Source organism: Dama dama, chromosome 10 (assembly GCF_033118175.1).
Source record: "Dama dama isolate Ldn47 chromosome 10, ASM3311817v1, whole genome shotgun sequence".
In the NCBI taxonomy this organism is placed as follows: domain Eukaryota; kingdom Metazoa; phylum Chordata; class Mammalia; order Artiodactyla; family Cervidae; genus Dama; species Dama dama.
Window position 1 is genome coordinate 34,426,968 of NC_083690.1, and position 24,694 is coordinate 34,451,661.

The 24,694-nt window shown below is 49.6% G+C and overlaps 2 protein-coding genes across 3 annotated transcripts; one reads left to right on the plus strand and one right to left on the minus strand.

The window, feature by feature from the left end:
• Nucleotides 1-1,810: 1,810 nt before the first annotated feature.
• NSUN5 (NOP2/Sun RNA methyltransferase 5) lies at nt 1,811-6,803 on the plus strand. Of its 2 annotated transcripts, XM_061153439.1 has the most exons (10): nt 1,811-1,943; nt 2,042-2,164; nt 2,672-2,846; nt 2,940-3,048; nt 4,924-5,062; nt 5,154-5,269; nt 5,632-5,810; nt 5,987-6,197; nt 6,273-6,413; nt 6,489-6,803. In XM_061153439.1, exons 1-10 carry the CDS (start codon nt 1,851-1,853, stop codon nt 6,601-6,603), a joined length of 1,401 nt encoding a protein of 466 aa, XP_061009422.1. In that variant the 5' UTR covers nt 1,811-1,850; the 3' UTR covers nt 6,604-6,803. The 2 variants fall into 2 exon arrangements, with proteins under 2 accessions (XP_061009422.1, XP_061009424.1); XM_061153441.1 differs by lacking the exon at nt 2,940-3,048 and having other exon boundaries at nt 1,823-1,943; nt 5,010-5,062.
• Nucleotides 6,804-24,672, minus strand: POM121C (POM121 transmembrane nucleoporin C). Its single transcript, XM_061153438.1, has 13 exons — nt 24,092-24,672; nt 22,973-23,188; nt 22,519-22,677; nt 20,849-20,929; nt 19,096-19,270; nt 15,549-15,640; nt 14,888-14,961; nt 14,115-14,239; nt 13,900-14,002; nt 13,495-13,671; nt 10,404-12,029; nt 9,270-9,392; nt 6,804-8,963 (listed from the first exon to the last, which is right to left on the minus strand). The coding sequence occupies exons 1-13, from the start codon at nt 24,655-24,657 to the stop codon at nt 8,866-8,868; spliced, it is 3,615 nt and encodes a 1,204-aa protein (XP_061009421.1). The 5' UTR covers nt 24,658-24,672; the 3' UTR covers nt 6,804-8,865.
• Nucleotides 24,673-24,694: the final 22 nt, after the last annotated feature.

Sequence of the window (24,694 nt, forward strand, 5' to 3'; positions counted from 1 at the left end):
GCTTGTTGTGTCTCGATCAGCTGCACCTGTCGGGCGTCGGCCTTGGTTACTGCATGCGTGACGCCTTCCAGACTTGGTGTTCGTTTGTGTAGCTCTTCCTTCAGTTCCATGACTGTACCTCTGCTTTCCATCCTGCGTGGCCCAGGGGGCTGGCCTCGCTGGAATGCACATCATTCTGGCTTCCTGTTGAGTTCAACTGATGGGAGGGGCTGGCAGGAGATCCCAGGGCAGGAGAAGGGAGTTGGAGGTACTTATTTTCTTGTTTTTCTGCCTACTGGGCTATGCATGCAGGGTCCCCCCCCTCTCTGCAACTCTTTCTATATTCCTGGTGGTGAAGAGCGCTGTCGCCAGCCCTAAATTCTGCACCATCACCCGTAGGCCCCCTCACCTCTGACCGTTCTTTTTAGAAAGAGTCCCTTCTTTCTCTCCTCAGCGACTCCCTTGTGTGTACCACCCTGCCTTCAGCCAGACCATGATGGACATGATGGCATACTTCTGCACCCATTTAATAAATCCTCTCTTTCAACTGGCTAACCAGAGTAAGCATTTGCGCTTGCAACAGAAAGATCTTAACTGATACACATCTAATATGCAAGAGACAGGAAAGAACAGTTAATTCTTCATGTGGAATTGACATTTAAACTGAAAGAAGTGGAACGCTGGCAGAGGAGAAGAGCCTGCAGGGATCTAGGTTCAAAAGGGATGCTGCTGCAGGGGGCCCACTTCCCTGGCGGTCTAGGGGTTAAGACTGTGCCTTCCAATACAGGGTGCGAGGGTTCAATCCCTGGTCTAGGAAATAAGATCCCACATGCCATGGAGTAAAGCCAACAAAACAAAATGGGATGCTGCTGCTGGGACTGGAGATGAGGGTAGGGGCTGGTTGGGGTGGAGGGTGTGCATCTGTGCTACTTTAGTGTATGTTAACTTTGTCCCATACTAACAACACTGTGGAAGTGGGTGAGTCTGCCCCGGAAGAGAAAACATCAGACCAATGGAAAGGAGGTCAGAGAATGGAACACCAGAACCTAGAGGAGCAACTTAGGCAGGGTGGCCAAGGAAACTTAGACCTGGGCAGAGAGATGGGAGGGAATGCCAGCAGAGGAGGTCATAGAAGGCAAAGCTTTCCAACAAAGAAGATGTATTCAACAGTGCCATGAAACCCTAGATTCAGATTCTGTGCTCCCACTGCAGAGGGTACAGGTTGGAGCCCTGGTCAGGGAACTAAGATCCCACACGAGGTGCAGCAATCAGTGGATTTACGTGTGAAATGATGAAGCCATAGATGATTTCTGTATTGTACAGGTGTGAAGTGGTTTTCAAGTGTGACATCAAGGGCAGAAACCATAAAGGTAATATTTTTAAAATAAGAACTTCATGGTGTCCAAAACAATTATAAACCACATTAAAAGAATAAACTGGAAAAACGGCAAAACCTAAGAGGTATATATTATTAATAAATAAAGGACACTAACAGACAGTAGAGGGGTGAGCAAAAGACATTTACATGTCATAATATAAGAAATACAAACGACCAATAACAGGAAAATGTTTAACCTCAATCACAGAAATTAAAACATCAATAAGATCTCATTGTTTGCCTGTGATATCGGCAAGGATTGAAAGAAAAACGCAAAGAGCTGCGAAGAAGTGGTCAGCCGGGGTCTCTGCGTTGGCCTCCAGACCCTTATAGGAGTGTGAACTGCCACACGCCCTGGGACCACCGGAATGGGTACTGGGACTTCCGGGTACGGAACACCCGTGCCCTTTGACCCCGGAAGTCAGGTGGGGGCGGTGCAGAGCCGCGCGCGCCTCGCGACAGAGCCGTAAAGGCGCGCGGGCGGGAGCGGAGCATGGCGGTGTATTCGGCGGCGGCGGCCGTGCTGGCCGGCGTGGAGAGCCGCCAGGGTTCGCTCAAGGGGCTGGTGTATGCCAGCAACTTCCAGGTAGCAGGGTTCGGGGTTCGTGCCTGGGAGGGGGGCCCCGGCAGGGGGCTAGCTCGGCCCGGCCCGCGTCTCACCTGGGTCCTCTCGGCCGAGCGCAGAACGTGAAGCAGCTGTACGCGCTGGTGTGCGAGACGCAGCGCTACTCCGCGGTGCTGGACGCCGTGATCGCCAACGCCGGCCTCCTGCGAGCCGAGAAGAAGCTGCGGCCGCACCTGGCCAAGGTAACAGGAGGGTGAGCCCCTCCTGACCTTAGGGTCTCTGCTCCGCCGCCGTCCACTGTGTGATGCTAGCAAGTCGCTCCTCCGAAATGAGGCGCAGCCCCTCGCTGGTTTATGAATTGAGAGGAGGTGCACATGCTTTAACTTCGAGCCTTGTGTGAAAGATTAAGAACAGAAGACCAAAGTGTTGATAGCGCAGCAAGCTCTGTTTAGGTAAAACGAAAGGGTGATGTTGACAAGGGAGGAGGGTTCGGACCCAGAGCTTTTCCTGGTGAGAAGCCATGGGGAGGGCGTTCGGGACTGGGAAGCCAGGTGCCAGGTTCCAATTGTGTTAGTTCAGTCGTGTCCGATCGTGTGCTTGCCCGTTAATTTCTTGTGTGATCTTGAACAGGGTAGCTTTTTACCCATTACTATCTTGATAGGTGGTCTGTTTAACTCTTCCAGTTCCAGCACTGTGGAGTTCCAGGATATTCATACTCAAGGTTTTCTTGCCTCCTTTCTCCATCCCAGGTGCTAGTATATGACTTACTGCTGGGGAAAGGCTTTAGAGGGCGCGGGGGCCGATGGAAACCTCTGCTGGAGCGGCACCAGGCCAGGCTGAAGGCTGAGTTGGCCCGGCTCAAGGTTCGTCAAGGTGTGAGCCGGAACGAGGACCTGTTGGAAGTTGGATCCAAGCCTGGCTCAGGTGAGCTGGGAGGTGTTGTGGAGGTGGGGGATAGCCATCAGGCCCTCAGGAGAGGGCCTGGTTCCAGCCCACTCACCGCTGACTGCTTCTTAGCCTCCCAGGTGCCTCGATTTGTGCGAGTGAACACTCTGAAGACCTGCGCTGAGGATGCCATTGATTATTTTAAGAGACAAGGTTTCTCCTATCAGGGTCGGGCTTCCGGGTGAGTTTAGAACCCTGCCTGAGCATGGAATGGGCTTCCCAGGTGGCTCAGTGGTTAAGAATCAGCCTACCAATGCAGGGGATGCAGGTTCAATCCTTGGATCGGGAAGATCCCCTGGAGGAGGAAATGGCAAACCACTCCAGTATTCTTGCCTGGAAAATCCCTTGGACAGAGGAGCTTGGAGGGCTGCAGTCAGTGGGGGGTCGCAAAGAGTCAGACGTGACTGAGCATGGAATGCTATACTAAATAGAAGTGACTAGAGTAGGCGTCCTTGTCTTGTGCCTGATTTTTAGAGGAAGAACTTTCAACCTTTCCCCATTGAGTGTGATGTGAGCTGTGGGTTTGTCATATACAGACTTTATGTTGATATATGTTCCTTCAGTACCAAGTGTGATGAGAATTTTTATCATGAGTGGATGCTGAATTTTCTCAAATGCCTTTTCTGCATCTGTTGAGATGGTCATGTGATTTTTGTCCTGTTTGTGGTATATCATTGATTACTTTATGGATATGGAACCATACTTGCATCCCTGAACTTGGCATCTTGTGCATTCCTTGTTTTAACAGATGTCACTATGACGCACCCATTTGGTCAAAGTAGAAACTGAGTCATCGTACATGCTTCCCTCCTTTCTGTCTCATCATTTACTACTCTGCCTTCGGTATCTCTCCCCAGCCTTCTGGATACTGCCTGGGTTTAAGCATCATATCCTGTCTCCTGTCGTGATTGGCACGAGAACCTTCAGCTGGTCTCCCCATGTTCAGACTTTCTTGTCATGCTCGTCCTCTTTGTGTTGGCTGCAGGAGGTTCTGAACCCAGACCTGACCCTTGACTCCCTCACTGAAAACCCTTGGCCCTCCGCTGGGCTGTGCCCCCCGCCTCCTTCCCAGCCCTGCTGCGCACACAGGTCTGCTGCGCACTTGTGTTCTCACGGTGGTTGCTGCTCCGTACCCAGGCCCCCCGCCCTGCCCTGCGCTCTCCTCCCTCCTGCTCTGTCCTTTCACAGCTCTGGGAAGCGGCCTCCTCTCCCTCCCTCTCCTTCATCTGTTGTAGATGTTTCCCTGTCGGCCTTCAGCGTGTTGCTTAGAGACCTAGGTGGTAGAGAATGGCTGTGTTTAGGTTTGGATCCCAGCTCTGCTACTTGTTGGGCTTCCCTGGTGGCTTAGACGGTAAAGAATCTGCCTGCAATGGGGGAGGCCTGGGTTTGATCCCTGAGTTGGGAAGATCCCCTGGAGAAGGGAATGGCAACCCACTCCAGTTTTCTTGCCTGGAGAATTCCATGCACAGAGGAGTCTGGTGGGCCACAGTCCATGGGGTCTCAAAGAGTCAGACATGACTGAGTGACTCACTTTGTATTTCTGCTACTTGTTAGCTTTCTCATCTGAGTTGTTATTCTCTCATGTTTTCTACATGGTCAAGTGAATGGACAGTGCTTCTCCATAGTTTAGAGAACAAAGTTTTCACCTCAGCTCCTCAGGGTACTCATCAGGAATCGACTCAGTACTCACTTCCCTGTACCAGGCCCCTCTTCCCAGGGTTATGTTCTCATAGTACTGGCTGTTGCGAGCCTAATGTGTGCGAAATCTTTTCCTGCGAGGTTTGCATGTCATTTAATCCCCGCCTGCCGTTTTCCAGAAGTACAGAGTCTGAGGTGCCCAGGCCTCCACCTCTGGGATCCTCTGGACGCAGAGTCTGGCCTGAGAACCCCTTCTCTTAACCTCTGCCTCTATTTTATCAGTGTGTTAATATACTCATAGCAGTTTTAAGCATTTGTCGCATCAGTAAGCAGTCAGGTGACATGTGAAGTGCCTGACTGGTGCCTGGCATGGAGGGATGCGTAAAACGTGGAATAAGCAGTTCGTATTCCCTGGCAGCCTCGAGGACATCAGGGCCCTCAAAGGGAAGTGTTTTCTCCTGGATACCTTGCTGCCAGAGTTGCTTGTGTTTCCTGCCCAAACAGATCTGCATGACCATCCACTGTATCAAGCCGGTCACCTCATCCTACAAGACAAGGTAGGGAGGATGGGTGGAAAGGGGGAAAGCAGGTGGGGAGTGGTCAGCCTGGGGCCTCCGTTCACCCAGCCCCTGTGCTCTGCACTGCCAGGCGAGCTGTCTCCCGGCCATGCTGCTGGCTCCGCCCCCAGGGTCCCACGTCATCGATGCATGCGCTGCCCCGGGCAATAAGACCAGTCACCTGGCTGCTCTTCTCAAGAACCAAGGGTGAGTGCCACGGTCAGACAGGAGTGGGGTGGGATCTGATCCTGTACTTTGTAGGAAGAGATAAGGAACAGTTATTCCAGTAAGTCCTGCAGGCTGAAAGGAGGCCTTGCCTTTCAGCATTTCCTTCTGGACCTAGGGCAGTTCCCTAAGCTTCCCAGTGGGCGGCAGGTATGAGACGTGAGTCCCCTAGCCCTCGGAGCACAGAGCCCAGGCCAGCTATTTCTGACCACTGAGCCTTTAATTTAGAATTTAAAGACATTTAAATAGCCTGTGTGTCCTAACTTCAACTACCTGTCAGAGCTGTGGGCTCTTAGACGCTCTGTCAAGTTCTCAGTTCACCTCAACTCTGTCCTCCTCGCTAGGAAGATCTTCGCCTTTGACCAGGATGCCAAGCGGCTGGCATCTATGGCTACCCTGCTGGCCCGGGCAGGGGTCTCCTGCTGCGAGCTGGCCGAGCAGGACTTCCTGGCGGTCTCGCCCTCGGACCAGCGTTATTGTCAGGTCCAGTACATCTTGCTGGATCCCTCCTGTAGTGGCTCTGGTGAGATGGCGGGGAGCACGGCCCAGGGCCCCACGGACCCAGAGCAACCTTGGAGCGTGAGGGGCGGTCGGGTGTCCTGGCCTGAGGGTTGGTTCCTGTGACCCTTGGCAGACGTGCTCACCTGGAAGCAGGACCCGCTCTTCCAGGCTGGGTGTGCTGAAAGCACTCTTCCCTAGGGATGCCCAGCAGACAGCTGGAGGAGCCCAAGGCTGGCATGCCGAGCCCGGAGCGCCTGCGAGCACTGGCTGCCTTCCAGCAGCGGGCGCTGAGCCATGCGCTCACGTTCCCTGCCCTGCGACGGCTCGTCTACTCCACATGCTCCGTCTGCCAGGAAGAGAACGAAGACGTGGTGCGAGCCGCCCTGCAGCAGAGCCCAGGTGCCTTCAGGTAGTGGTTGTCCCCCAGGGCCGTGGGGAGGGGGCTGCCTCCGACCTGGAAGCCCACCCCACTTCCTGCCTGCAGGCTGGCTCCCGTCCTCCCCTCCTGGCCACACCGAGGCCTGGGCGCTTTTCCAGGCGCTGAACACTGCCTCCGGGCCTCTCCCGAGACCACGCTCACCGGGGGCTTCTTCATTGCGGTGCTTGAACGGGCAGAGGTGCCGACGTGAGTGACTGGGGGGCCTCCCTGGAAGAGGCTGGGGGATTGGGGCACGTCTCACGCCCATTACTTTTCTTCTAGCTCCGTCTCACAGGCCGAAGCACCAGTCTCAGAGCTGACACCCGGCCCTGCCCCAAAGAGGAGGAAGAGGCGGCGAAAAGCGGCGGCTGCCCCCAGCACACAGCCCGGCACATAGCAGGGGCGCAGAGCGCCAACTCTTCTCAGGCCCTGGGCCCCAGGCGGCAGTTTGGTTACGGCTGGAGGAAGAAGACCGGGAACCCCGTTCTTCAGCTGGAGGGAGACGGGACACTCCTCTGCTTTGGGTCCCTTCCCTGGGTTGTGCTTTTGCGGGTGAGACGCACTGCTGCTCACAAAAATAAAACGCAGGACATGGTCTACGATAGATCACAGTTTTTTTTATTCTTAATGACATAAGCAAGGAGAAAAATCTCACATTCATACTAAACATTCCAACTAGACTCACAGGAATTCAGTCTTCGTTTACAATGGAAAGTCCCAGCCTCCCGTCCCTGTCCAGTGCACGTACGTGTCCACACCCGCATTCACACGCTCACATTCGGGGCAGGGGGCTCCTGGACCAACTGTCCCGCCTGTGGAGCTGAGGTAATCAAGCTGAGGGTCTGCCTTCCGTGAGGTGTAGGCAGCAGCCTGACTTCTAGAACCACGCCCGCCCCTCCCATCCGAGCAGGTACTCGGGACTCAGGCCCCCCTCAGCTCCACACGCAAGAGAGCTCTCAGGGTGGGGAGGCGCATCCCCCACCATGAACCATTCACCCTCAGTCACAAAGGGGAGGGGACTATTACACCTACGTCACATTATTCATAAAATAAGAATTACATTTTCTGTTTCCAGAAGGAGCTCAAGTCCCTCAGGAATGCTGCCGGGACAGCATCTGAGCCTCCTCTTCACACAGGCATAACTTAACTCTACACAACTAATCTCTAGTCAAATAGCATTTGTACTGAACCACCTCAATGAACCAAGCTTGAAGGAATTTAAAAGGCAATTTAGCTTAAATACAAAAATAAATTTTTATTGTTAAAAAATGTTTAAATATTTTTTTTTTCTTTTAATTTAGACACACGCATTCATACTTCTCCCAAAGAGGATGGGCATGGCAGCAAGGCTCATGGGCCGGGGGTAAGGGGTTTTGGAACAAAGGGAGAAGGGAAGGGATGGAGGAAGTAAGAACAATTTTAAAACGTGGTTCGTTAATTTAGGGTTTCTACCATATACTACGAACAGTGAGGTTAGGTAGGTGGGAAAGCAAGCACAGGGCAGAAGCCTTGGCCTCCCCTTGGCCCCATCCTCCTGGGCTGCCAGCCCTCAAAGTCGAAACACCATGTGAGAATTCAAGGCTTGGCGCCTATAGCTGCAGAGTGGTGCCACTTTCCACACTCAATTAGCGAGGCCCCAGAAACTTAGAAACAGTTAAGTCCGGCACTACCAACATGCCGCCACTCATACAATTCAGTTCTTCCTCCAAACTCGATTCAAAGAGCAATACACATGAGCATCAGACAAAATAACACAGGACAAAGCTTCAAACAGACGATCCCGGAGAGGCAGACAGGCCCAGTGAGACCAACGGGGACGGTGGATGAGGAGGCAGCTGAAAGCAGCGGGGTGGGTGGCTGTGGGGGGGGATGTGTCCTGCCTGTGCCAAGAGCTTCCCTCTCCCGGAGGAGGCACCACCCCTGGGTCTGCCAGGCTAACAGTCTTGAGCCACCAAGCTTTGAGGGGTCAAACTGGCAGAGTGGGTTGGGGATGAAAGGTCGGCTTGGACTTGGCAGGAGGAAGTGGAATAGCAGGAGCCGCACCTGCTGGGGTCTCCAAGGCAAAGCTAGACTCAGGATCATTTTAAAAGGAATCGACCCTGCAAGGAACCGGTGAGGGATGAAGCAGCAAGAAGTGGGGAAACAGAGTCCCCTCATGGGACTGGAAGGGGAAAGCCACTGTACAGCCAAGCCAAGCCCGGTGCAGCTTCGCGGACAGTCCACCCCAACCCATCAAGTGCACGGAGATGCAGGTGGCGGGGCTTGACCTGCTGGCCTCCGGCCAAGATGGTTCTCGGGGGAAGGCGGGCAGGGGGCTGCCTGCCTGAGCTTACACACTACACGAGCGTCGGGGAAGGAAGTGGACAGTATGTACAGATGTTTCTTTAGTTCTCTCCAGCTTCACCAGTTCAACTGTTCAAGTAAGGTAACAGGCTTCTGCCCTGCCACATCCCTCCCCCATGACCCCCCAGACCTAGGGCTTCTGCTTCCTGAAAGAGGGAAACAGCCCCTGGAGCTGCCACTACCTCCCCGGGGGCTGAAGCCAGAGGTCTGGGGTTGGTCTGCTTTATGGAACTAGAAGGATCAGAGGCTCTTCCTAGCAGGTGCCGAGGTCCAGATTTGGGCAAGGGGTGGTGGGGGGCTGGGTGAGGGACGAAGGCTATTTCTTGCGGGTGTGCTGCCTCCGGGCCTGCAGCCGCTGTCGAGCCCCTGGGGTCTTGGATCCCGCACCAATGGAAAAGGAAGGGGCTGCCGATCCTGGAAAGATTCAACAAGGTCTCATCAGGGCGGCTGGGACCTGGGAGCACATCTCTAAAGAACACTGGGCACTGGAAAAAGGCAGTCCCTCTGGGAGAGGCGCTGGTTAAAAATGCAAAATCACAAGACCACAGATAGTCTGGGAATAAGGCCCAGGCCGGCATTTTCACCTGGCTTCTGAGTGGTCAGTTGCCCAACTCCAAACGTGGGCAGTGCTGGACTCCTGGACCGGCCTTGGACAGCTGGACACTGCCAGCCCGCCCCACCCCTCTTCAGAGAGGAGACAAGGTCACACTGACCACTTACCGAAAGGTCCGACTCCAACAAAGCCTTGGGCAGGCGCTGACGCTGCCCCAAAGGAGAGGCTGCTGCCAGTTGCGCCCACTCCAGGGGCTGGGGTGTTCTGACCGAAGGTGGGCGTGGAGGTGCCTAGGATGGAGAGAGAGAGAGCTGTGGGGGCCAGGCTGCCGAGCAGACGGGGAGGAGCCTCGAGGGAGCTCGGCTGCTGGCAGGGCCTTCCCGCAGGACACCTGGGCTCTGGGTCCCCCACCGAAGGACAGCACCGACCTTCACACCCGCTACCCCAGGCAAGCCTCCCAGCTGGCCACCAGTGGTGCCACAGCAGGGCAGGCTTCTGGCCACCTAAGGAGCAGGGCCCCTGCATTTCCTCGACCAGCAAACCCAGCACAGGGGCCGACTCAGTGGACCTCCGCCTTTAGCCTGAGCCCGACTACCTGCCCCCCGTCAGGACTAGCTAGATGCATTCAGTCTCTTCTTGTTCATTTGTCCTCCCCGCTCTGCCCTGTGGGTCCCCTGAGGCCCACTGGGACTCCCCACCCAGCCCTGCTGTCCCTTCAGCCCTGCCTTCTCTCTCGTAGGGGGAGGCTGGCTGGGGGGGTGGGTGTGGAAGGCAGATTTCTGCCACTCTGGCTTCCCCCCCCTTCCCCACTCCCACCTCGTCACCACCACTGCTCCAGACCCCACCTCCCGTCAGCCTCCCCAGAACACACAGCCACCACCCCTCCCACTGTACTTGCTTCAGATTCAACGTGGTGGCTTCACCAGCTACCACTTAACTTAGACCTACATCTCACAACCGAACGTGGCTGGGAAAACAGTGCTGACGGGCCTCTCACGACCACACTGAGTGTGTGATGCTGCCTGTGATCCTACACCATCTCCCCGGCTCTGAAGCGACTACTCGGGAGGTCCCATGGGGCCCTCTAAAACCCGCCTCCACCCACACCCCAAACCCTCCTCGTCACCAACAGTCTGGGATTAAGTCTGTTACTTTCTCAGAAACTGCACTCAGTGATCACATATTTTATCAAGAAACTGATACTGTATCGATGCATTTAATGCCCGTCTCTTCACTACCACAACACAAAGCTCCAAATGGGTGGACGCTGCCCAGCGGGCCAAGTCAACTTGTGATCATACCTCCAAACACAGGTTTGCTGTCCGGCGTGCTGGTCACACTGAAGGCAAAGGGTGTGTTCTGGTTGGGCGCGCCCAGGCTGTTTTGACTCAAGCCTCCCCCAAAAGGCGCTGTGCCGCCAGTGGTCCCACTCTGTCCTGCCCCGAAGCCAAATGCTCCAGAGGCAGCGCTGGTGCCCGGGGTGGCCACACTCATCCCAAAGGCCCCGCTCCCAGCTGCGGCTGCCGGCCCCCCAAACGTGAAGGGCGACGGTGTCGTGCCGCCGAACACCGAGCCGCTGGTCCCGCTGCTGGTGGTCTGGGTGGTGGTGCCAAAGCCAGAGGTGGTGGCCGCACCGAAGGAGAAAACAGCGGTGGCACTGCCAAAGGCCGGCCGGGTGCCGGCGGCGGTGCCGAAGGCGGAGGGTGTAGCTTTCAGGCCACCGAACGCCGGCTGGGCTGGGGTCGGCGCTGGGGGCGCAGTCGGGGCTGGAGCCGCAGAGTTCCCGAAAGTGAAGGAGCTGCCAAAGCTGGGCACGAGCGCCGGCTTGGCAGCCCCCTGTGGCTGCCCCTCGGCGGCCCCGAAGGTGGGCTGGGGGTTGGCGACCGGGTGGGAGGCAAGTGGGGGCTTGGCGCCTGAGGCGAAGGGCAGGCTGAAGGCCGGGGCGGTGCTGCTGCTGAATGTCAGCGTGGGCTGGCCGGCGGTGGCCGGGGCGGAGGTGCTGAGGCTGCTGCCAAAACCACTGAAGCCAGCACTGCCGCTGCTGCTGCTGGGGGCTGTCTGAGGGGCACCGGGAAGCGACTGGCCAAAGGTGGTGACTGATGTGGAGGCGGGCATGGCGGGGGGCTTGCCAAATTGGAATATGGAGCCCCCAGTTGGGGTGAAGCTGGCACCAGAAGTCGGGGGAGTCCCAAAGAGGAAGGGCTGGGAGATGGAAGCAGTGGTGCTAGTCACGCTGCTCAGGGTGCTGGTCACACTGCTCACACCGAAGCTGAAGGCGGGCTTCGGAGCAGAGTCTGTGGAGGTGCTGGCCGTGCTCACGGAAGTCACTGTGGAGGTGGCTGTGGCCTGGCCGGTGAAGAGAGGGGCACTCGTGGTAGTGGCCAGAGTAGCTGTCTGCTTGAAGAAGGGAGTTAACCCGGGCATAGATGTGGGTGGCCCCACGCTGCTAAAGATTGGCTTGAAAGCGGGGGCTGGGCTGCTGGTAGTCGTGGGGAGGGCTGAGCTGGAAGATGCCACGGCCGTGACTGTGGAAGGGCTAGAGGGCAAGGGGTCCCCATTCTCGCTTTTTGGGGGGGCCACAAAAATGGGTTTGAATGTGGGTGATGCTGAAGACACAGCAGGGGCTACAGAGGCAGGAGGGTTAGCAGCTGGGGTGCTCAGCATTCCAAACAGGATACTCTGCTTGGGACTGGGAGGAGGGGTAGACAGGGCCTGGGATTTGGCGGATGTCTCAGCCGAAGGGGACTTGGCGGCATCAGTGATGGGTCCTGGGGAAGAAGCTGGGGTCAGCCCCAAGACAGCAGTGGTGGATCTGGAGTCAGAGGAGGTGGCCGGAACGGCCCCTGACTGTGAGGAGCTCAGAGAGGCCAGAGGACTGGGTGTCTTTGGAGGCGAATCGGCCACAGTGGTGGTCACTCCAGCAGGTTCTGGGAAGAAGAGTAGAGAAAGTGAATTTGGAATACTTCAGACGTGACGGTGCTCAAAGCCCAGCATAGTGCTCGGGATTCAACAGTCAACAATTATGACTAAATCCATGTCACAGAACTTTAAACTGTTCATTCTTGAAAATAGGCCAGTGTTCATAATCACTACCCTTAATAGATCATAAGAAAGATTTCAGAAGAGGATAAAAGGTGGGCCCCGTTGGGGATTACATGTATAGAAACAAAGAAAATCCCAATCACCTGAACTCAAGTCCAGTTAATAATCTAGATACACCTTATACAGCTAACAAAGATGCTCTGCACTACATTCACCCACCAGGTGCAAGTAGAGAGCACATAACCATGAATGAGGCGATGGTCTGACCACGAGCCCAGGTATCCAGAGCCCCTGAATACCTAACACGTTCTCCGACACGATGCAGTGCAGTAGAGGAGTGTGTGTATATGCAGTGCCAGGAAGTCTGAACAGCAACAGACCTTGGAAACTTCGAGAAGAGTCAGGTTACCTTGTGACTGTAGTCTAAGTGTGTGATCAGTGACACTTCCGCAACACCTCATGAGGTCAGCATTCTTTTCTTGTCTTACAGATGATGACAAACAAGGCTCAGAGGAGCTGAGGGACTGGGTTTCAAATCAAGAGCCACTTGGCGACCAAAACTAAGCTGCCTTCCTTAGCTCTGAGTGTTGCAGCCCTTCCCTAAAACTGATGACAGATTCTCAAGCTCTTAAGCCTGCACCAGCTCTGGTCAGAGGAGCTAGAACAGGGTCAACCTTTAAAACAATTTCCAGGAACTGATGAGCATGGTGCTTTCACTTCTTTAAAAAAGTTTTTTTAATTCAATTACTCGGCTGTGTTGGGTCTTTGCTGCTGCACGTGGGCTTTTTCCAGGGGCTGTGAGCGGGGGCTGCTCTCTAGTTGTGCATGGGCTTCTCACTGTGGGGGCTCCTTTTGCTGTGAAGCAGGGGCTCCAGGCACCCAGGTTTCAGAGGGTGTGGCTCACAGGACCCGGAGCGCGCGGGCTTAGCTGCCCTGCAACATGTGGACTCTTCCCGGACCAGGCATCAAATCTGAGTCCCCTCACATGTACACCCATGGCTGACTCATGTCAGTGTACGGCAAAAACCACCACAATATTGTAAATTAGCCTCCAATTAAAATAGCTAAATTAATTTAAGAAAAAATCTGAGTCCCCTACACTGGCAGGTGGATTCTTTTCCATATACCACCAGGGAAGTCCTGGCGCTTTTACTTCTACCTAAACAAAGGCTGATGTCATTACACGCGCCAACGTAAGCTCTCCTGGGAACTCCCTTGCAGTCCAGTGGTTAGGACTCCACGCTTCCACTGCAGCAGCCTGGGTTTGATGCCTGGTCAGGGGACTGAGATCCTACAAGCTGTGTGGTGCGGCCAAAACACAAACAAAACAAAGAAAGCTCTCCCACTCACCAGGGAGGGAAGGTAGGCCCGGGGAATTCTGCATCTTCTTCAAGCTCTCCAACAGTGGGTTAGCACTAGGCGCTTGGAGGGAGGTTGGGGATGAAGCAGTCCCAACGGCAGGCGAGGTAAAAGTGAAGGAAGACTGACTGACAGGTGAGGTCTCAGTGACAGAGGCTGAGGCAGCATCTAGGGAGGAAAGAGAAGATGACACTGTTTGGGAATTCTTTCCAGTTGCATATCACGGAGCACGGGGAGTTCGGGGCATCGGTACAACTCACAAAGGTTTCCCTTCAATGCTTACCATTCTCCAGATTCCACTGAGGGCCCAAATGGATTTCCCACATGAGAAAGACCAAAATAAAACCCAAGGAGACAAAGCCTCTCTGGAGTGGGAAACTGATCTATATTCCTTACCAGTCTTATCCTCTAAGACTTTGTTAAACCACTGTAACGAAGCTTTCTTTTCCAAGTCCAAGTCCTCAGCAGTGATTGAATAACCAAGCTGGGGAGGTGGAGGCTACCAAACAGAAAAAGAATTTGTCAATCAGGAAAAACTGGAAGAATCCTGTCTTTAGCCTTCCTAAGGTAGAGCTAAGCTGAGGTGGGCAGAGCAGAGGGACAGGACATACCAAGGTCAGCTGGTCTCCTCGCCTGGAGGGCAGCAGCTGAACCTTCCGTTTACGCTGCCCGGAGCTGCCAGGTGTTGATGGGGAATTCCACGAGTTCTGCTTCTTCCATGTGGTTGGATCTGCAACTAAAGAGAGAGAGATTTAATTTTCTTCTTTCTCTCTGCCAGACACGGACAGGTTATCTATCTGCTGTTTTTAACATTGAATTTTCACTGGGTATCTCTGAAAAATTCTATTTTCCATGATTTGGGCTCCTGGGTGGTGTTTGCTAGATTATTTCTAATAGTCAAGAGGATATAAAGGGAGAACTGCTCCAAATCAAAGTATACAATTATTTCTGTTGTTCAGTCATGTCTAACTCTTTGCAACCCTATGGACTGTAGCCTGCCTGGGTCTTCTGTCCATGGGATTTTTCAGGCAAGAATACTGGTGTGGGTTGCTATTTCCTTCTTCAGGAGATCTTCCCTACCCATGGATTGAACCTGTGTCTCCTGTACTGGCAGCTGGATTCTGTACCACTGAGCCATCAGGGAAGCCCACAGAACTGCTTACTGGACGACAGTCATCTGGACTGCTCAGATACCTCAACCTAAGTTTACCCATAGCCTACTGTTATCACTTATTGTACTATATTTCTCTGAGTCGCCTTTCTCCCTTACCTGACTATAAACCTCTGAAAGACAGAAACATCTGTCTCTGTATCCACCAGGCCCTTCACAAAGCAATGCTCAATACTTCCACCAATAGCCGCTCTAGTGCACTCATCAACTTACCCTTCTCTCCCTGGGACTCCTTGTCTGTTACCAATGGAGTTGAAGAACTAGAATGATGAGAAAGCTCCTCTTCTCTGCAGGAGGAAAAGGCAGAATTAAGTTTAGGAAGATTTGTTGACAGAAAATACTGGATAACTTCCTGCACCTGCTTGCCTACCAACTGGTCTAGAACCACCATGATTTAGGACCTCAGTATGCCAGGACAAAAAAAAACAGAAGTCAAAAGAAAATCCCAATAGAAATGAATGGAGGCAGTTTATGGAAGCCATGGAGAAAGCTTTGTCTTAAAACAACCACAAATGAACACTTTTCAAAACCTTACTTACAGCCCACCAAGTTCCTAAAAGTTCTAGTCACAGGTCTGATCCCTAAATTTGACCTCAGGTACCCAGAGGGTCGGCTGGAGTTCAGAATGTGAAGCCCACTGACATCATTCCCTGTCTGCTCTGTTCTGTATGGTCTCTACTCCTGCACCCCCATTACTCACGCTACAGTGTGGGGAAGAGAGCCAGAGGCCTCTACAGTTCAAAAAAAAAAAAAACACCACAGTTCAAAAGCATCAATTCTCCGGCGCTCAGCTTTCTTTGCAGTCCAACGCTAACATCCATACATGATTACTGGAAACACCATAGCCTTGACTAGATGGACCTGATTACCTTACCTTATTTTCTTTGCTGGCCTCTCTGGTGTCTGGGAACGGGATGAGGCTGGGCTGGAGAACGGAGATGAACTGGGACCACTCCTCTTCCACAGCTAAAATTCAAATACAAGTAAGATTGACCCTAGTTGACAGTTTATCATCTGACCTTTGATAAAGTTCTTTTCATCACTGCATATAACATCTCCTTTTAAGTAAGTAAGGAAAAGTCTGAAGAACTAATGGCATGCTAACTAATAAAAGTAGAAGGGAAGAATGTACTTTTGGCATATGTCAAAAAAGAGGATGTCACAATCACTTAGCAGTTTAGAGCTAAGATGTACATATAAGTTTGCTCCATATTATCTACGGAAATGATAAAAGTCAATTAAGAAACTGTTCCAATGAAGATAACCCAGTAAAAGAGTTTTGGTCTTATTAAATTTTCAGTTTTACTTCATTAACTTTATTTTTAAAAATACATTATCATGCCATTTATGACTTTTGTAACATCAGTGGTATTTACCGTTATATGATAATTATCCATACATCTGTCTCCTCACCAAGCAGAGTTCCCTGATATCAAAGGTAGTCCGGGGACTTCCCTGGTGGTCCAGTGATTAAGAATATGCCTTGCAATGCCAAGGACCGCGGTTCAACCCCTGGCCCCTGAAGACCCCACACGCTGTGAAGCAACTATCCTGTGCACAACTACTGAGCCCATGTGCTGCGATCGCCGAAGCCCGCGCCTGGGAGCCTGTGCTCCCCAACAAGAGGGGCCCCCGCAAGAGAAGCGGTCAAGAGCAGCCCCTGCTCACGGCGACCAGAGAAAGCCCACAAACAACGAAGACCCACCATGGCCAGAAGATAAAATAAATCCCAACAAGTACACCGAAAAAATTTCCTTCCTGTCTCAACAGTTATTACCCGTTTCTAATATATCCTGTCAAAATTATTCTATACACATCAAAAGATGAAAGAACTTGCAGCATGAATAGAGGGCACTGTACAGTGCTGCACTATGCCTTTTTAAAAATATATTTTGAGATCATTCACATCACCATCTATTAAAGCTGCCTTATCCTTTTTAACAGTTACATACTATTTCAACTTACAGAAATACTAAGTTATTCAACCAGTCCCCTAAAAAGGCATGCTTACATTGCTTCCAACCTTCCACTGTTAAAACAATGGTACAATCAACATCCTCTGTATGTCTTTGAGTGTACGTGTAGGGTTAATTCCTAAAAGTAAACCTGCTGGATCAAAGGGCATGTGCATCTCTACTGTTGATAATACTGCCACCCCGCCCTCTAGGGAACTGTACCAACTGATGCTCCCAACCAGCAATGCATGAGAAGCCCATTTTTCTTGTTCTTTCTTTGGCCATGCCACAAGGCTTGCTGGATCTTAGTCCCCCTACCAGGGATCAAACTGGGGTCCCAGCAGTGAAAACACCGAGTCCTAACCATTGGACAACCAAGGAAATCCCCATTGTGCAACCTGCTAAACCTTCTAAAACAGATTAGAGTGGCAGTACCCACTGACTGATACTAACATCAAAAAGGAAGCAGCCAGATTTTATCTATTCCTGACAAGATGCAATCCAAAGTACGAGTGTGTGTGGTTAGTCACTCAGTCATCTCTGACTCTTGGTGACCCCCATGGGCTGTAGCCCACCAGGCTCCTCTTTTCACGGGATTTTCCAGGCAAGAATACTGGAGTGGGTTGCCATTTCCACCTTCAGAGGATTTTCCTGACCCACATCTCTGGGGTATCCTGCACTGACAGGCAGATTCTTTAGCACTGAGCCACCTGGGAAGCCCTAACCCAAAGTACACAGTACCACCTATGCAATATTCTGCCAAATTAACTGAACTCAAATGTAATCAAGCCTTGGAAAACAGGGGCTAGAGTACAAGCTAAAATGACACCATGATGATGCAAACTTAATCCAAAATGTAAGAAATCCTACAGAACAAAATCATCTACTTTTTTCAAAAGCATGAAAAAAAAAGAGTAGCAACGGTAGTGGTATAGATTAAAAGAGCCGAAGAGAAATATGAACCAAATGCAATAATTGATTTTTGGTCCCTGATTCAAACAGTGTAACTGCAATAAGACAGTTTACGGTAATAAGTGCAATTTAAATACTGAGTGATATTAGCTAATATTAAACAGCTATTATAAATCATTTAAGAGGAATAATGGTATTGTACTTATTAATGTGAAAAAAAATCTAAAAATATACTGAAGGACCTATAGCTGAAATGACATGTTTGCAGTTGATTTTTTTTCGCTTATTTTAAAATTTTTCTTCATTTTTATTTATTTATTTTTGGCCGTGATGAGTCTTTGCTGCTATGCAAGGACTTTCTCTTGTTGCAGCGCACAAGCTTCTCCTTGTGTGACTTCTCTAATTGTGGCCAGAGGGCTCCAGAGCGTGGGCTCAGTAGCTGTGGCGCATGGACTTAGTTGCCCTGCAGCATGTGGAACCTTCCCAAACCAGGGATTGAACCCATGTCCCCTGCATTGGCAGGCAAATTCTTAACCACTGGATTACCAGGGAAGTCCTCCATTTACTTTAAAACATAACAGCAAAACAAATGCGGGGCAGAGGTTGATGGAACACGATTGACAAAATGCCATTAACTATTAAAGCTACATGGAGGTCCATCATGGCATTTTCTGTGTACATTTGAAATCTGACACAAGAAGATTTTTAAAATAGGGATAATGAGTGTATACTTAATATGCTTGCTGTTATGATTAAATGAGGAAATATACGTAAAGTGCTTGGTTAGTACAGAGCCTAGCCCAGACAAAGTGCTCAAGGCAAAGGTTGTTATTATCCTTTTAGCATTCCTACATCCGAGACCTTCATCTTTCATTTATATTACTCTACGAGCCTTCTGGATTAACTTAACTCAAAATTTTTCTCCCCTCGAAAATCCTCCTCCACACAAGCTTTATTTTTACTCGGCTACTATACACTATTTACACAGGCACTGTAACGGGTACTTTTCAAACACTACCTTCCGTCTTTACAATAATCCTTCAGAAATGAGAAACAGAATTTAAGTGATTAACCCAAAGCCCCAGAGCTACTAAGTGTCAGAGCCAAGACTGGAACCCACATCTGTGTATCTGTGTGGTAGCAAAGTTTGCTCTGCTCCCTAGGCTGTATACTACATTCTCTTTCTAAAAAAGAGAATGACAAAGTTTTAAAAAATTTCATCAAATTCTCAATGCCTAAAGGGTAAATTTCTTTTATGATCCAATGCAATCTGGACTACTTGGTCTACCTGTTGATAAAATTAATATCCACTGAATTATGCGCCTCTTGCCCGTTTATCTGCAGTAACGGCTCTGTCCTGTATCAGGTTTCCACACATGACTGCTCTACTTTTGGAGCTTTCTATTCTGCTCCACTGGTCCGTAGTTATCACTCAGGGGTTTGTATCTGTTAGTGTACTATCACTATCTGACGGTAGACGGAGGGAGTGAACACTGGCCGATCGATTAGTTAGTGCTGGGAACCCAAGCCTCCCAGAGCACAAGATGAATGTACCTGAGAAAGCCCGCGAGTGGAGCTGTAGGAGCTGGTGATGGCATTGCGGCTGGGGCTGGGGATGCCGCCTGTGTGCGTGCTGCTCGTCCAGGAGCTCACAGAGGAGGTGCGGGATCTCTTATTCAGGTGATCATCTGAGTTCTGTGAATTAAGACCTCTCTTCAGAGACCCAGGCCTAATAAGAAGGGGAGAAGATAGTTAGATGCATTATTAAAGACATTCTTTTAAGGTTTTGTCCATGAACACAAAATCTTTCTTTTAAAAAAAAAAAAAAGTCAGTAAAAAAAAATAATGCTCTTCATTTTATTATTAACAATGTGGCTAAATATATCTGACAGGAAGAGAAAGTCAAATATTCTAAAAATAAAATGTGTGAGTCCACTGACTAACATTCTAGAAGATGCACACTAAACTAGTGACAGAAAACAAATCAGCAGACACCTGGAGATTGGGACAAGCGGAAAGGAGGTATTACTAAGGGACACAGGAAAATTTTTGGAAGTGACAATACATTCATTATCTTGACTGTCGTGATGGTTTCACAGCTGTATGCATGTCACAACTTATCAAATTATATACTTTAAACAGGCAGCTTATTATTCACCAATTATACCCTGATAAAACTGTTTGAAAAAAAAATCAGAGTTAAGAGGAATGAACTATCTTTTCTAAACTTCCAACTAAATGGAAATTCCCTACTTTTCAATAGAAAGCTATAGAAAAGCTATTCAATCTCTGTTATGATACCCAACCACAGACCAGTTTATTCTTATACTGGATGAAAATGCTTTTCCCTCAACTTGGATACACTCACTCATGGATACTACTTGGACTTGCGCTGGGCAAGCTGTTTTCCTTTTTTGACCTGACAGTCCTTCCATTTTTTGGAGTGACGTTGAAGTGAAAGTGAAGTTGCTCAGTCGTGTCCGACTCTTTGTGACCCCATGGACTATATATAGCCTACCAGGTTCCTCCATCCATGGGATTTTCCAGGCAAGAATACTGGAGTGGGTTGCCATTTCCTTCTCCAGATCTTCCCAACCCAGGGATTGAACCCGGGCTCCCGCATTGTAGGCAGACGCTTCACCGTCTGAGCCACCAATATCCAAATTTCCTTATTCTCCTTGAAATTTTTCATCTCTGGGCTAGTATTTATACACCTTCAAACTGCTTCACCCACCACCACCCCGTACGATTCTGGAGTACATCCTCTCTTACAGTGCAGTGCACCAAACCAGACACACGCCACTGACAATCCAAGCAGAAGTTAGAGAAGCAGGACTACCACTAACCGGCCTCATGTCAGTTTCTGTTCTTCCATCAGCACAGACTAGGAGGACATTAGCTTTTTAGGGCAGCTATACTATACTACTAGCTCAGAGTAAGTAGATCAATTCCTCCTCAAATGTATTTAAACTCAAATGTAGAGATGTAATCTTTTATCTTCGATTTCATATGGTCGCATTTTATCCATTGCACCAACCTTGGGAGCTTCTGTTCATACACCTGGTTATTAAATATATTTATAAACCTCTTAGCTTTAGCATATTTTTTCCATACTAGTGAAAAAACATTAAAAGGAATTAGAATATAATAATTGTAGCAAGCTACTCAAAATGTTCCTCTCTGATTTCAAAGATGTGAACATGAACTAACAAAGCAATACAAAAGCAAAGAAAAAAGTCAATGGGACAATTAACTCTGATAAAGCCCCTTTTCCAGACTGTACATCTCATCTCGGATTTTCACTTACTTAGGCACAAAAGCAGCAGGGACTCCATTGGCCAACAGGGGCTCAAATGCTGAATGTCCACTCCCACTGCTATCATGGCGTCTACGACAAATCAAAAAACTCTCAATTAAATGAAATTACTTCTCCCCCAGGCCCAAATCATATTCCCATATTCTTGGGACTTTATACTATTTCTATGGAGCATAGGTTCCCTGCTAGACAAGAGGAGGGATGCTTCAACCACAAAGATTCCAAAAGTTAAATTTATCCTAAGATTTAGGGCAGTAAGAAAAGTAGGAAAATATTTCAAGACCTTTTGAACTATTAAGTTGTTTCAATTATTTACTGATTTCTCACCGAAGTAACAGAATCACAAATTTACCATCCTACCATACCCAAATTAAAAACAAAAACAACACTTTAGGGGTCAACCCATACTCCTATGGTGCTCTACAGGTTAATATGGCAAGTCTGTTAAGGAAAAACTTGACCCATCACATAGAAGGGCCTTTGCATGGTGCACTAATTATCGCTTATTCCTATCATGGGAAAGATAATATAGAATCCTCAGGTATAGGCTCACTAGAGTCAAGAAAAATTACCACCTGGAGAACATGAGAAACCTAGATGAACCATGAAGTTATTTCTTACCTCCACACCTCCTCATCCCGTCACTCCTGCTTAGCTAGTGACATTACGTCAAACTGCTCACGTGCCAATCATATTTATCTCTAGTCATCATTACCTGATCTTTCTATGACATAAATACACTTGCATTAATATTTCCCTACTCAATTTTGTCATCTGAAGTATCAAAGCTGACCAGTTTTTACCCTGTAGGATATGAACAATCTTATCTAGGTAATGGGGCCAATGATTTTTAAGTGTGAGGCTGCTGTCTCCTCAGAGAACCTTTGACCACCATATATAAAGAAGCCCCCTTCTCATTACCCTCTGTTATATTACTATTTATCTCTATATGCTTATAATCTATGATCACCTTGGTTTATTTTTATTATCCTTTTCCTCTGGTCTCTCTCAAACCCACAAGGACTCTGTCTTGTTCAAAGCTCTACTTACTGAAGCTGGAATAGGCTCTGACATATAGTGGGTGCTCCATTTACTGAACTAAAAAAAACAACTGGAATCCTTAACTGACTCCTTGCAAAGCCTGTTAATGCCTTAATAGACTGTTTACTGCATTGTCAGTACAGAAAAGCAAATAACAAAAGTGGTTTCAGTCTCATTACTGACATATCTACCATACTCTAGTCCTCACTCTGTTTGCTAAGCACTCCCCTCAGCACAATTACAACACTGAAATCGGTGGTTACTCAAACAATTAAATGCCAGGAGACTGTGAGGGCAAGACTTCAAGCATGCTCTCTCAAAATAACATTTAACTGATTTGTATCAAAAGTACAAGGTTAACCTGGATAATAGTTGCCGGCTTATCTCTAATACTTACAGAAAAAGCAAACCACAAAATTTATCTAACATGTGTCTTAGAAAATGAACAGCACTAATTTAAGACCTTATTATCAACCACTTCTATGAAAACCAAAGAAGGGAATCTACTAAGGGTCACAAACTGGAGCTGGCTTGTGTATCTTTGGAGAGTTACCCTGTATTTCAACAAAACCCGGGAGCCCATGGGAGAAGCCTGTTCATTACTCTGTTGGTCCTGTTACCTTCTTTTATTTTCCTGGCCATCAGCAAATATTTGGTCTTCCTCTTCCACTGTCCTTTTCTTTCTCTCTTTGAGGGCATTCAGTACAGTCTCCTTTGCACATGGATCTGGGGCACTAGTTGATGGTGAAGACAGTGTTGAGTTGATAATCTGTTCTGGTCTGCAATGAAAGACAAGATTCCAGCATCAAGGTATTCTAATTACCAAGCCACAGAGCACAGACTTCAGTCACTGGACATCAGAAGCTAACTAGTAAGCAAAAGTATAATTTTATACACTCACAGAAATCACCCTAGGCTATCAAAGATACAGTCTAAGGCAAAAGAAACCAAAAGATGGTTCAATTACTAGAATCTGGGATTTCCCATTCAAATAAGCAGCTACTTCTTTTTTTGCTTTGTCAGAGAAATAACCGAAAAAGAATAAAGGAAATACAAACATTGGACAATACTCACACTGGAGATCGAGTCAGTTTGCTATCCGGAGGCGCAATCCTCACTGTCACTGGGCTGCACACCATTTTGGAATTACGAGCAGACAGCACGGTCTTCTTGTGACAACCATTCCAGCATACTGTGGGAAGTACCCCCAGCAAGGAATACTGGGCCTGCTGGATTGGATAGCGCCTGCGAGGTGTTACTACAAACCGATGTGATAAAGTCCCACAGTCCCTGTGGAGAATGGGAGATACCAAAGAAGCTTGAAGAAACCTCAGAAAATTTAAATGATTGAAGAACCACGTGGGTTCAGATAGTTTTCAGAGGCTTTAAACTTCTTTTTAGGCAACAAAGAACACACAGTATGTTTATGGCAACTTTCCCTCATTTCATCTAAGGGCAGAAAGTGACAGCTGCATAACAGCTGTCCCTACAATGGACTTCCAACAATTTGAGAGGGAAATTGAAAACCTTGCCCACAGAAGTAAATTACAATGGAAGAAAAGTCGGGGACAGGATGTGCAGGGAGGAACTTTGCAAGATGCTTCAATCTTTTATGCGAGGTCATCAGTGATATATACTCAAAATCAAACATTTTAAACACCTAAATGTTCATCTTCTCAACTAAATGTACTTTTCATGAATCTAGTATTTTCATCAAATTTTTGTATTCTCCTGGATCATCTTTATCAAGTTTTATTGATCAAAGAGATGTTTCCTGCGAACACCTCTTTGAGCTTGGCTAAACCACAGAATTTCAATTAGTGGTCCAAAGGGGTGGGGGGTGTGGAGATGGATCTAACAAATCATTTCTAACTACACTTGAAAGATAAATATATTTTCACAAGAAACAGGGACAGTTAATGGTTTATCAAGTATTCCGCTAAATCTATACTGCATGAAAATTAAGATGATTTTAAGAACTGAAAGCAAGGGAACCGCTGTGGCATTATATCTCATTCCAAAGGGTAAAGGCGGACAGGAGTTGGTAGACACGCATCAGCGTGATTAAGAGGACAAAACGACACAGAATCCACTTTGGACTTAATGAAAAAGAAAATCGGATTTAAAAGTCAAGTCCTCAACTCAAAGTCAGAGACAGAGGAGAGGCTGTGGGGAAGACCAGGGTTATCTTACCGGTAGGAAGGCCTCCTGGAGGGTCGGAGAAGAGACGTGGGGAGGGAGGGGTGAATCTGAACACGCTGGGGATGCGCCGACTGACCCGGCGATGCGGTGCGGACAGGAGGGCGGCGGCCCGGCCTCTCCCGCAGGTCCCTGGCCTCCGGGGCGGGGGCAGGCTGCGGGGGGCCGGGCTTGCCCAGGTAACTGCCCATGAGGAGCAGTTCAGCGGGGTCAGGTCCTTCGAGCGGGCTCCGCGGCTCTAGGAGATTTCCGTTTGCTACCGATTTGGCAGGAGGCGAGGCGAGCAGTGTTCGCTGACGCCGCGCGTTCCAAACGAGCGAGGAGAGGGCGCGCGAACCTCTGGGCTCGCGGCTTAGTCCCCACCAGGCCGCAGTAGCCCCCACAGCCAGCCAGGCCAGCGCAGCCGCCGCCGGCACCAGGTACAGCACGAGGCCGAGCAGCGACAGGCCGAGAAGCGCCGCCCCAGCCGGCCCGCCACAGCCCCAGCCGCGGCCCTCCCTGACACTCGCTATCGGCCGCCGTCGGTCGCCTCCCCCAGCCGCCGCAGCCGCCGGAGACATCGCGGCTCCGCGCCGCGGAGAAGACTTAAATATCCCA